This window comes from Tachyglossus aculeatus, chromosome 3 (assembly GCF_015852505.1).
Source record: "Tachyglossus aculeatus isolate mTacAcu1 chromosome 3, mTacAcu1.pri, whole genome shotgun sequence".
NCBI lineage: Eukaryota > Metazoa > Chordata > Mammalia > Monotremata > Tachyglossidae > Tachyglossus > Tachyglossus aculeatus.
Genome location: NC_052068.1, coordinates 75,871,983 through 75,885,724, shown reverse-complemented (window position 1 = coordinate 75,885,724; position 13,742 = coordinate 75,871,983). Strand labels below are relative to the sequence as shown.

Sequence of the window (13,742 nt, the reverse complement as noted above, 5' to 3'; positions counted from 1 at the left end):
ATACTGAGGCAAGGATTATGAGCTGTGTGCCTGGGAGAAAAGGACACAGGGAAAGCTCGTGTGATGGACCTGGGGTGGACATAAGGCACAGGGAGGAATTGGTGAGGATCCTGTAATATGGTTGGGATACCCCGGGAGTTTGGGATCCAGCAACTGGAACTCTGAATGAATGAGGCCCCTGCCCTTCAGGGGGAGAGAGGACACCCTCTTTCTGAGTGGGTGAAACCACAAGATGGGATACTCCTAGAGAAGAATGGGAAGGAATATGAACCTCAGGATCCCTACAGGGAAGTTCAGAGGGTGCCGAGTTGGGGCGGGAAGGTATAAGATTCAGGGAAAGGTGGTTTGAACCAGATTTGTTTCACTGTTACATTGTTAAGAAACTAGTAAATATTGTCGAAGTCTTAGATCTTGGTGTCTGCCTTTGGTAGGGGCTGGAGGAGAACCTTCGGGAGCTTGGGTGACACATGGAACTGAGGAGCCATAGGAGTGTGAAGGAGTGCCTTGTCTGTGAGCTTCCTGCAGCAAGCCCCAAAAGACTTGGATAGCCCTGAGCAGGACCCCAAAACCCGCATGAGAATAATGGGAGAGATGGAGAGAGGGCTTTAGGGCCCAGCAGAGGCTGACCAGATTCCAGGGACTCAAAGTGGCTCCCAGTTTCTCCTCCGGCCCGGATTTAGGGCTGACATCCCCTAATAATGTCACACCCGCATATACAGTGGTTCTGCCTCCGTTCACTGCACATACCAACCCTCTATTTAAAATGCCTTTCTCACTCCTCTTCACCAAACCATCTTCCATTACAACTTCAAGAATCTAACAACTCATCTCCTCCCAAGAAGTTTTTCAGAGTGGCCCCACTATACCCAGTTCTGTCCAGTAACTCCCTAAGATTTGCTGACATTCTTGTAAAATGCACAATTATGTATACCCATTCTTGGCTTTAGAAGTCTTTCCTTGGGTATGTTTTTTTCTCACCTCCCACTTGGGGCTCTAATATCTCAGTAGTGGCCCACGCTGATGCTATGATGGATTCTCCCATTCAAACAGTTAAAAAAAAAAAAAGGAAAAAAAGAGCCCATTCTGGTACTTCCAGGGCATCTGAAGTGTGGAGGGAGGTTGTGAAGCCCATGGCTGTCCAAAGGTAGGGCAAGAGAAGGTTAAACTCTGGTGGTCCTCCAAACTGTAAGCTCATCTTCTGGACTGTAAGTTCATTTTTTTTTTGTTTTTGTTGTTTTTAATGCTATTTGTTAAGTGCTTAGGGTGTGTCCTACACTGCATTAAGCTCTGGGTTAGATATGTGCTAATCAGGTTGGACAAAATCCATGTGCCACGCAGTCTTAATCCCCAATTTACAGATCAGGCAACTGAGGCACAGAGAAGTTAGTGATTTGCCCTGAGGTCACACAGCAGACAAGTGGTAGACCAAGATTAGAACCCAGATCCTTCTGACTTCCAGGAGCGTGCTCTGTTCACTAGGCTATGCTGCCTCATTGTGGGCTGGGAATGTGTTTGCTAATTCCACTGCATAGTCCTCTTCCAAGCACTTAGTACAGTTCTGTTCACATAGCACTCAAAACATATCACCGATTGACTGAGTGGCAATTAAAATCACATTTCGCCGAGCACATTTCTCCTCTGCTACAGTGATGCCCTTTTATGTTTTGGCCTGACTCAAAGAATATTTGAAAGTGGGAGCTGGGGTTGAGAAAGAAGGGAAGGGAGATGTTTGAGTTGAGGAAATGCCTCTGCTTATATCCATCATTATTCTCATGGTCTCAGCAATCCTACCTGGCTGTGAGCGGATTCATTTCTCTGGGTAAATCAGGAGTCACTCAGGGCCAGATGCTGCCCAGAGTGGCCCAGAATTCTTCTCTAGGGGAGCTGTCGATTGGTCCACTGACCCGCAGATATTTATGTTAAACCCTGATTGTGGATGAATGACATCTGAGCTAGAGCTTTTGGGTCAAAATACCACGGTTGATAATCCCACCTCTAATCTCCACCACACCTGGTACAGTGTTCTACGCACAATGAATGCTCAATACATATTGTTGAACTAATTGACGCATCAAGCTAATAATTCATTCAATCGTATTTATTGAGCACTTACTGCATGCAGAGCTCTACAAGATTATTAGTAAAAAATGCACAGGCCTAGGAGTCAGAGGACCTGGATTCTAATTCCAGCTCTGACAGGTGCCTGCTGTGTGAACTTGAGCAAGCCACGTCTCTGTGCCTCAGTTTCCTCATCTGTAAAATGGGGATGGAATACTTGTTCTCCCTCCTACTTAGATTGCGAGCACCAGGGAACAAGGACTGTGTCCAACCTGATTCACTTGTATCTACTCCAGTGCTTGACACATAGTCAGCACATAATAATAATAATAATAATAAACAGATGTGCCAGAAAAAAGGCACTTTAGTATACTCTAGGGTATTATTATTATTGGCACAGTGTTTAGCACATTGGTCATGCTTGGTCCATTATTATACTGACCCAGTGTATTGCACATAGTAAATGGTATTACCAGTTTGCCAACAAAAGCCTGAAGAGATTCCCATTATTCTGCATAGGTCAGAGCAGGTTCAACTTTAACTGTTAGTGGATTATTTTCTTTGTCAGGGCTCACAGTCAGCGGCTACCACCAACTCTTTCATACCTCTAGCATCACCCCTACCACCAAAAGCATTTTTTGAGTCCCTGCTAGGTATTTATTTATGGTGGTATTTGTTAAGCACTTGCTATGTGCCAGACACTGTACTAAGCACTGGGGTGGATACAGGCAAATTTAGTTGGACACAGTCCCTGTCCCAAGTGGGGCTCACAGTCTCCATCCCCATTATACAGATGAGGTAACTGAGGCAATTTACCCAAAGTCACACAGCAGATAAGTGGTGGATGTGGGATTAGAACCCAGGACCTTCTGACTCCTAGCTCCATGCTCTATTCATTACACCATGCTGCTTCTCAACATGGCACAGCAATGTTCTGAACCTCTGTAACCACAGCATGGCTCTGTTTGAAACACTGCCAGCTTTGCCCTCTGCTATTTGAGAGGTCATCCTCTCTGCAACAGCTCTGTTGCCTTAACAGTTCTCCCAGTACGCCCTTGAAACAGCCTCTCGGGTTTTCATTTCTGACCATAAAGTATTGCCTATGCAGATCTCTGGCATTAGCCCTGTCATATGACCTTTCATTTAAAATACAGTTTAGCTCAGATTAGGCTCAGGCTGATTTCTTTCTGTTCCCCCTTCAGAGGAGATTGAGAACACCTGCCAGCTAATCAACTTCCATTCATTAGAAGACTTCCTCAGACCTTCCATTACCATTCCCACTGAGTAGTGAACAAACCCACTAGATTTTACTGCTCACCTTGGCTGGAAAGATACTAATTGAGGTCCTCCTGGAGTAACTACAGAAAACTGTCTCATGCCATTCCAGATAAGGGAGAAATGCAGGAAATATCATCTAGGCCTACACCCAGCCTTCCTAGGCCTTCCAAACCATTTGATCCCATCAGATTCGAATTCTGGAAACTACTGAAAAAATTGGGCAGCCCTGAGAAACGTTTGAATATCCCAAGATTGCTACAATGAATAAAGCAGGGCTATGCACTAGAACCAGTTATTTTCAGCCTAAATATGCTCCAAGTGAGAGAGAGGTGGGGGAAGGGGAAGGGAGAGGGGGAGAAAGGAGGGGAGAGAGATGGGGAAAAGGAGGGAGGTACAGGGGAGGAAGAGGGGGATGGAGAGGGTTTCACTCCCAGCCAACTTCAGGAGGAAATCATATTGCAATAGATAAACATCATGAGGTCATGGATTCTAATTCCTCCTTCTCCACTTGTCTGCTGTGTGACTTTGGGCAAGGCATTTCACTTCTCTGTGCCTCAGTTACCTCACCTGTAAAGTGGGGATTGACACCTGGAGCCCCATGTGGGACCGGGACTATGTTCAAACCAAAGCACTTAGTACAGTGCCTGGCACATAGTAAGCACTTAATACCGTAATTATCATCATTATTATTATAAAAGGAAGCATGAAGCTGAAGAGAAGTTTGAACACTTACAAACGAGATGTGGCTCAGACTTTGGAATGTAGCTACCCATGATGAAGTACAGGGAGGCTGCAGGATGAAACGTTAAGCACCAAAGATTTATTATCATCAGCTGCATATATTGTGCCCCATTGTGAAGAGCCATTCATTTATCAGTGCCCATTATGCACAAAATATTGTTCAAAGCACTTTCGATAATACTCGAAGGAATTGATTTTCACCTCTGTCCTTTGGGATACCATTCCTCAAATGCACCTGGTTAGTAGATTGGAACGTACCCATTCCCCACCTTATGAGAAAGCCGAAATGAAGAGGGAGAAGTGACTTGTCCAGGGAATAAAGTGTATCACTGTAAGGGTTGGGAATGATCTTCTGTCCCTGTGATTCTCATCTACAGAACCACTTCACCTAGATATCCATCACAGATATCTGTCTTGTTATAGACCCCCTCCATCAAAGAACTCCAAAGGAAAGGTAGTCAGAGTAGTAGGAATAGTATTTCTTAAAAGCTTACTGTGTGCAAAACACTGTTCTGAGTGTTGGGAGAAAATATACAGGTGGGAATGAGACACAGTCTCTGTCCCTCAGAGTCTAGTTCAGTATCATCTGTCTGACGGGAAGCAACAACTCAGGAAAGGAAAGTTATTCCTTTGAAGCAATCTGATTATTTACTGACTGGCAGGTTTGTTTACCATCTGAAATAATTGCCTTTTTAAAAATGATGGAATTGTTTTTCTTTTTGTCTCTAAAGATCATAAATTATAGTCTACTTGTAGGATTCTTTACTTATTGCACAGAAAAGTTATTTTATCAGTGGGAAGAAAGCCACACTGTTGTATATTGGTTTACGTTGAGAGATAGGTCAATTTCACCCTTTTGTCTTCCTCGCTTTGCTGCTCAGGACTGGTGGGAAGAGGCGTGGGAGACAGGAGGGTGGAATTGAGGGTCTGTGGCCATCAGTGCTGCTGCGGGGGAGAAGAGAGGCAGAGCTGACCCTTAGGGAGAAAGTATTACTAATCAATCAATCAATCATATTTATTGAGCGCTTACTGTGTGCAGAGCACTGTACTAAGCGCTTGGGAAGTACAAGTTGGCAACATATACATATATACTAAGGTGACATCTCCTCCAAGTGGCCTTCCCCAGTTATGCCTGCTTTTCCAAAGCTCACTCTCCCCTCTGCATCATCTATGCACTTCAATCTGTGGACATTTGATATTCACTCCATCCCCAACCCCACAGCACTTATGTATATATATTTAAATTATATATCAACATTAATGTCTGTCTCCCCTCTAGACAGTAAGCTCGTTATGGCCAGGGAATGCGTCCACTAATTCTGTTGTATTATAGTCTCTTAAGCACTTAGTACACTGTTCTGCACATAGTAAGCACACAATAAATATGATTGACTGATTGATTGAGGGGCCTTGGGGTGAACCAGCTCTTTTTGTTCAAACTTTGTAAGCTTCCTCTGATACTTGAAGACACTGACTTACCTTGCAGCCCTTTCTCTCTTACACACACACACACACACACACACACACACACACACACACACACACCCACCCACACCCCCCTCGAGGGTTTGTAAGCTTTTTAAAAAAATTCCAGTAATGCAGCAAATTGGATCTTTTCAGATGTGAAAATAGTCTCAAACATGAATTTTTAAAAAATACAAAATACCCTACAAAATTGTACTCTCCTATTCCAGTTATTGGGGCAGCTCTCACTGGATGCACTTCGAACACATTTTGAGGTGGGCCACAATGGACCACTCTTAAGATCCAACCCCGCTGTGTGCGGCCGGTGTAGATGAGGGATGTTGGCCAATCTGATTTTATTAATGATGTGTCTAATGTTATAATTCTATTTATTCTGATGGTATTGATACCCGTCTACTTGTTTTGTTTTGTTTTCTGTCTCCCCCTTCTAGACTATGAGCCTGTTGTTGGGTAGGGACTGTCTCTGTATGTTGCCGACTTGTACTTCCCAAGCACTTAGTACAGTGCTCTGCACACAGTAAGTGCTCAATCAACACAATTGAATGAATGAAAAACGTGCTTTGCAGATGCAACTCTGATAAACTAGCACCAGGCATGATGCAGTTTACAGGAATGGCATCTAGAAGGAGCAGGCTCTAGCCTTTCTGTTCTTTGTAATATGTGCAGACAGGTCCAGTTAAGGTTAGCTATTAATGTTGCAGTCTCAAAGAGCTCAAAAAAACTCAATTGTGTTGTAGAGTCGAAAGGGACTAAAGGCAGAGAAACAATACTGAAGTAAATGTACTTTCAAAGGGTTCCTAATTTGGTCTTAGAAAGTAGTTTATGCCCTGGAAAACTTTCTGAATTGCATACTATTCCAACTCTTTTCAGGAGCCTGAAAGAATTTTATGTTGGAAACCTTTCAAATTAGTAGAATAATTAGGGCTGGTTGTCTTTAGAGATTTTTTCCTTAACCATTGTTTTTACCACTAATGTAATATTCTCCCAAACTTGAAGTGTTTATGCGAGTTCCCGTGGGACTTGAGGTACATTGCCAAGACTATTTTATGCCATAGTGGAATTGGTTGCATCTGAAGAGAGAAAAGTCTCTTTGTTAAGCCAAAGAACAACTAACCAGTATAGTTAAACCTAAACTCCATTGGAAAGGTAAAGTCTGGTTTTGCACATCATTTTCTAGTGTTACAGGAAAAACTTCTAAAAAATTGATATTTTTCCAGATTTAGTGAGGGATCAGTAGTATTTGGATAACACAGGGACTTTTATTCCTCTAAAGGGCTGATTGCCATACAGTGATAAATAGGATAGAAAAGAATGCCGGCTTTGACAGAATGCCACAATAATAATAATTATGATTGTTAAGCACTTATCTTGTGCCAAGCACTGTTCTAAGTGCTGGGGTAGATACAAGGTAATCAGGTTGTCCCACATGGGGCTCACAGTCTTAATGCCCATATTACAGATGAGGTAACTGAGGCCAAGAGAAGTGAAGTGACTTGCCCAAGGACACACAGCAGACAAGGGGCGGAGTTGGGATTAGAATACACTTCCTCTGACTCCCGAGTCCGGGCTCTTTCCACTAAGCCACACTGCTTCTCCTGAAATGATGTAAAAATCCATTTTGAGTAATGTTCATAGGATCAAAGTTAAATATGATGTTTCACTGTCAATAGTCTAAAATGTTAACTTGAAATATTCTCAGTTTCTTCCATTATTGGGTGTTGGCCTGACTAGTTGTTTTTTTTTTTAACAGTATTTGTTATGTGCTTACCATGTGCCAGGCTCTGTTTTAAACACTGGGGTAGATACAGGGTAATCAGGCTGGATGCAGTCCCTGTCATTTATTCATTCAATCATATTTGCTGAGCACTTACTGTGTGCAGAGCACTGTGCTAAGAGCTTGGGAAGTACAAATCGGCAACATATAGAGACTGTCCCTACCCAACAACAGGCTCACAGTCTAGAAGGGGGAGACAGACAACAAAACAAAACCAGCAGACAGGTGCCCCACATGAGGCTCACAATCTTAATCCCCATTTTACAGATGAGGAAACCGAAGCACAGAGAAGTGTACTGACTTGCCCAAGATCACACAGCAGCCAAGTGGCAGAGCTGGGATTAGAACCCAGGTCCCTTCTGAGTCCCAGTGGAATGGATAAGACCAAAATCCTTTGTTAACTTCACAACACTAGGGAGACTGAAACAGTTAGCAGCTGAACTACTGGAGGGAAGAAGGACTTGGGTGCTAACCCCATCTCTGCCGCTTGTCTGACGTGTGACTTTGGGCAAGTCATTTAACTTCTCTGGGCCTCAGATACTTCATTTGTTAAATGGGGGATTAGGACCGTGAGCCTCACATGGGACAGAGACTGTGTCCAACATGATTATCTTGTTTCTACTCCAGCACTTAGTACCGTGCTTGATACTTAATAAGCACTAAACAAATGCCAAGAAAGGAGGGTCTTGATCTTGTTCTGGATGGTCTATTCACCATATCCTCACCCCCCCTCCCTTTTTATACATCTCCTCATCCCAGCCCCATCCAAACTTCCCACTCTCCACAGTACCATCACACCCCTCACGTATATCCTCTCCCTTCTTTCTCTTTGCCAGCCCTTCTTCCTCTCACAACTTCATTCCTGTGGTCTGAGGGTCCCTCATTCCATAATAGACAAAGCCCCTTTTACCCTTGACCTGTTCCTGGCCTACTCACTCCTCTTCCTCCTCTCACCAGTCTCACTCTCACCTCATAACACTATCTCCCCCACTGCCCTGTCTCGAGGACAGCCTCACCTTCTCCCAATCTCTCCATCTCACAAGAGGATGAAGACAGCCTGCTCCTTGACCCCCCAGTGTCACTCCCATTCTCTATCCCCTCTCCACTGAATCCCACATCGCCTTCCTTATTACCTTCTACCACAACTAATCATGGTTTTCCTACCACCTTCCTGGTCCCACCAACGCATCCCTGGCAGAATTTGATGCTTTTCTCACTTTCCCACTCTTTCCCTTCTCCTACTCGGATCCTAGGATATTTCAACCTCCATCTTGATGATCCCTCTGACCTCCTTGCCATCCATTTCCTTTCAGTTCTCAATTCTGTTGACCTCGGTTTAATTTCACCTCAACAACAAATCAGTGTGGACACACACTAAATTGAATCACCTCAAAATGCTGTGCTGTCCCTAACCTCATCAACCCTGATTTACCACAACCTATGAGCCCCCACCTCATCCCCACCCTTACCCCATTATACATGGTCATCACCCCCTATAGTGACCATCACACTCTGAACCCACTATTTTAATTTAGAGATGGCTGATGGAATAGTTGTCCGACTACGTCCTCATCAAACCTTGAAAATGCAAAGCACACTTGCAATTTGCTAAAACAGAGGAAGAAGTTGTGGTCTCTCCACTACCTGCTAAAATTTGGCAATTAAGAAGTCTTGCATCAATTATAAAGAAAGCAGAACAATTTATAGAAATGATTGATGATATTAATAGGCAGAGGCACTCAAAGATGTGAACAGGGGTTCAGAAATAGCTTACTAGCAGCTACTTTATGAAAACAAGAAGTCACTGGTGATCAAACTAAGAGAAGCCGAATGATGTCCTAATAGAAAGAGCATAGGCTTAGGAGTCAGAAGAACCTGGGTTCTAATTCCGGCTCTGCCACATCTGCTGTGTGACCTTAGGCAAGTCACAACTTCTCTGTGCCTCAGTTACCTCATCTGCAAAATAGGGATTAAGACTATGAGCTCCACGTGAGACATAGACTGTGTCCAACCTGGTTAGCTTGCATCTACTGCTGCTCTTAATACACTGACTAACACATAATAGGCGCTTCATAAGTGCCATTAAAACAAAATACCATTTAAAAATAACTAATTGGCCAAATTCATCACTAAAGTTGTAAAACCACTCCCACAGCTGGCAGAACAAACTCTTACTTTGAGAGCCTCCTGCAAAGATTCCTAGTCATACAACAACTCCTCATTAAGTTCATGTTGTGATGTTTAAACAATAGCACAGCGATGCCTAATGTAACCAGCACATAAAGGAATTTTTTATAATTTTTCAGAGGTTTTGCAACGGATCACAGTGGAAAAACACTCCCCACGAAACAGCTGTTCACAATAGATTCACTTTCTGGGGGACACATCACGATTGTATTGGGGGTAGGTCTGTTCTTTGTAACAGCTTGGGAGGCACACAAAGTGCCACGGATATAGTAAGCATGGTTCCAAAAGTTTGGTGACGATTGCTGTGAGATTTTGTCAACCCAATCTATTAAAATTGAATGGCAGTCGATACAGGGTGGCCAGGATAAACCACGGTAGGATGACTTTGATATCCATTTGATAGTTCTCATAAAACACAAAGCAGATCCCATGAACTCCTAAAACACACAAAAACAATGAGGATGCTTGTGTCGCACTATTGCTTCCTTTGGCTAAACATGACTTTGATTCTGTGAAATTGTAGATAAGGAAACATACCCAATACCTTACACATGCCATTAATACAGATATTTCTGTTGTTGTTGTTTCCTTCAAAGCAAGGTGTACCATCAGCAACAGCATCTAGCATTTTCTCAGAAAACTGGCCATCTATGGGTCGGCAATATAGTTCGCAGGGTCTTTCTGAGATAAAAAACAAAGAGATTGTCAGTGTAGCGTTTTCGATGTTCAGTGACTTGTTTTAATCAACCTTTGTTTAACAATGCAGAAGGCATCCTGCTGCTCCAATGGGCCTTAGAATGGGAAGTCTGTGAGTGGAACATCAGCTTGTTTTTATTCCAGTCAGCTGGACTTCAATTCCCTCATCGCAAACCACATTGAAGAAAAAAAAAATCACATGGCCTGAGTTTTCTCCAAATTTCTAGCTAGGAATCTTGCTCCTGCCAACTGGAACCTGAAAATACTGAGCTCTAGATTTATGCAGTTTATACACTTAGGCATAGAACACATATAGACATGGGAACTAATACAGATCTTTCCTTCATGTTAATGGCCACATGCCACTTACTACATGCTATTACTTGTACTTATAACTTGTACTTCCCAAGTGCTTAGTACACTGCTCTGCACACAGTAAGTGCTCAATAAATACGATTGATTGATTGATTGATTATTACTCCATGTGGCCAAATAAAGCAAAAATGGGCAGACAATATATTTCCTCCCGAACACATAAAGCTTATTCTTGGTGGTTCTGTTATGCCTGCTAGGTTCAGTGCGGCCCTTACCCACTCCAGTGCTCATTTAGGAATGCCCCTATCTTCCAAGATAGAAGGGGATCGAGTCTGGGCCCTGACTTCTCACTTGGATGCCCTGGCCCACACCATGGGCATTTTGGGGCAGGGGATGAAGAGGAGTTCAGGTTGGTGGAGAGGCATTCCCTGACTCAGGAGTTGCTGATGGGACTGTCTCTATATGTTGCCAACTTGTACTTCCCAAGCGCTTAGTACAGTGCTCTGCACACAGTAAGCACTCAATAAATACGACTGAATGAATGAATGATGTTGGTTTTGACCTTCTGAAATGCCACATTAACTGTCCCTTTTCCCCACCAGCTCCATGGTCCAAAAGGGCTCCCCGTCTGCTTGATTAATGAGAAGCAACAGCTATGATGCATTCACAACCCAACAAATGGACCAGATACATAATCTGTATAACAGTCTCGGCTTTCCACTTCAATGAATCTGCCCTTGCAGTCCCAGTTCCTTTGTCCTGCCTTTGTGATTCTCTCACCACTAACAAATTCAGGATTCAGTCGGCCATCTCTAGCCAAAAGAGGTGGCTCAAGGTTATGGGCTTGTGAGACAGGTAGGATAGTAGTCTTTTCTTCAGTGATGGAAAAGTCATGGGGAGGATGGGGTTTGGGTGGGCCGATGAAAAATTCTGTTCTGGATGCTTTAAGTTTGAGGTTTAAGTTTAGGTTTGTTTCTCCTGGTTTCTTAAGCAAAATTGAAAACTATGGATGATGCGGCAAACATTCTTGGCAGTTTAATTTACCAGGACTAAAACTTTACCAGCACTAAAACTTTACCAGCATATACCAATGTGTCCACCCTCCCCAGGGTTTAATGGAAGTAGTGTTCTTTTCTTTCCACTTAGCAGAAAACTTTACCTACCATGGGGATGAGCTATTTTTCAAACTGCTCCTTAGAACACCTACGAAGACATTACTGCTTTGAAACCTTGTGCAGCCTACTTATCAGGTCATTACTGTAACTGCCACATTCCAGCTCTTCTCTCAGGAAACGACTGTGCTTAAATGCCATGATCCTCTTGTTATTTCCTTCCTCTCATACGTGATCTGCACCTCATTTTGGACAATGCTTTTTCCATTTTGGTTTTTGAAATTAAGACCTGCTGATCTTTAATGCCAATCATCTTTGCAACTGAAATTAGATTGAAATGTAATGCACCGAGGACAGCAAATAGACTTTGCCTGCTGGCTGTTATGAAAATCCAGAAAATGTTTCCTTCAACAGATGTTTCTGTGGGAAAAAGAATTCCTTAGGCTATTTTTTGAAAGGAAAAGAAAAGACACCCTGCTCTTTAGGATTTGGAATTTACTTACTTTTTTTCTTCTAAGTGGGATTGATGATTACATTCACCTTGAATTTTAGATTGTGAGTGCCACAAAAAAAATGATCGTGTTTAATTCCCACTTCTGTATTTTCTCCCAGTGCTTAGTAGAGTGCTCCCCACACAGTAAGTGTTTAATAAATACAATTACAACTACTACTGCTTGAAGTGGCTTCAATTCATTGGCACAGCTTTGGGATAGATGAGCACATCTAATCAGGTTCATCGGACTGGAATTCTCCCCTTGCCTAAAGGGCAGCTGTTTATTCTAGATTATGTAAATGCTGCAAAACTACAACTATTCAAAATCCACTTTCATGTTCCATAACCCAGGAAATTATTAAAGTAGTGTGGCTTGGTGGAAAGAATATGGACTTGGGAGTCAGAGGTCATGGATTCTAATCCTGGCTCCGCCACTTGTCAGCTGTGTCACTTTGGGCAAGTCACTTAACTTCTCTGTGCCTTAGTTACCTCATCTGTAAAATGGGGTTGAAGAGTGTGAGCCCCACTTGGAAAAACATGATTACCTTGTATCTACCCCAGCACTTAGAACAGTGCTTGGCACAGAGTAAGAGCTTAATAAATACCATCATTATTATTACTATTACCCCAGTGCTTAGAACAGCACTTAACACATAGTAAGACCTTAACAAATACCATTATTATTCTCTCCATCTTCCTTCATCTCTGTCTCTATTGGCAAAACAGGGCTAGATATTGTCACAGAACTCTGATACTGAGGCATCACACCGTCCGGTGATAGACCAAGGAAGCAGTGTGGCTTGGTGGAAAGAGCATTCATTCATTCATTCATTCATTCGTATTTATTGAGCACTTACTGTGTGCAGAGCACTGTACTAAGCGCTTGGGAAGTACAAGATGGCAACAGAGATGGTCCCTACCCAACAACAGGCTCACAGTCTAGAAGGGGGAGACAGAAAACAAAACAAAACATGTGGACAGGTGTCAAGTCATCAGAATAAAGTTGGCCAGAGAGTCAGATAACCTGGATTCTAATCCTGGCTCCTCCATTTATATTTGGCAAGTTACATAAATTCATTGTTTCTCAGGTCTCTTACCTGCAAAATGGGGATTCAATCAGTGCCTGTTCTCTCTCCTACTTAGACTCTAAGCTCCATGTGGGAGCTGTTTGTTTTGTATCAAACCCCAGCACCTAAAACAATGCTTGGCGCATACTGCGTACCAAAATAGAATAAGTAGAAAATCAAACCAAGAAGGCCAGCATAACCTTTGGAAGATTCAAAGAATGTGTAGGGGAAACTGAATATTATGCCCTAGACCAAAGTAGAGCTCTGCAGAGGTGAAATGCTGCCCAACTTTCTCCAGACTGGATAGAGTCATCCTTTGTATTCAAGGAAGACACCACTGATGGTAAAATTCATCCGTTCATTCAATCATATTAACTGAGCACTTACGGTGTGCAAAGAACTGTACTGAATGCTTGAGTGAGTACAGTCCCAGCCACAGAGAGCACACAGAATGACTGCCCCTTGGTCAGACATCATGTTTGTTGTTTGCAGTGCCTGACACTGTTTTTTCTTTTGTCTCCTTGTGCCTCATTCCT

The 13,742-nt window shown here is 43.0% G+C and overlaps 1 protein-coding gene across 2 annotated transcripts in view; it reads right to left on the bottom strand.

The window, feature by feature from the left end:
* The window catches only part of ADAMTS12 (ADAM metallopeptidase with thrombospondin type 1 motif 12), a 345,960-nt gene that overhangs the window by 102,211 nt on the left and 230,007 nt on the right, over positions 1-13,742 (bottom strand). For both annotated transcript variants that reach the window (XM_038743882.1, XM_038743883.1), the window contains exon 13: positions 10,068-10,204. In XM_038743882.1, coding sequence (XP_038599810.1) covers positions 10,068-10,204 — 137 coding nt within the window. The remainder of the gene's footprint in view (positions 1-10,067; positions 10,205-13,742) is intronic.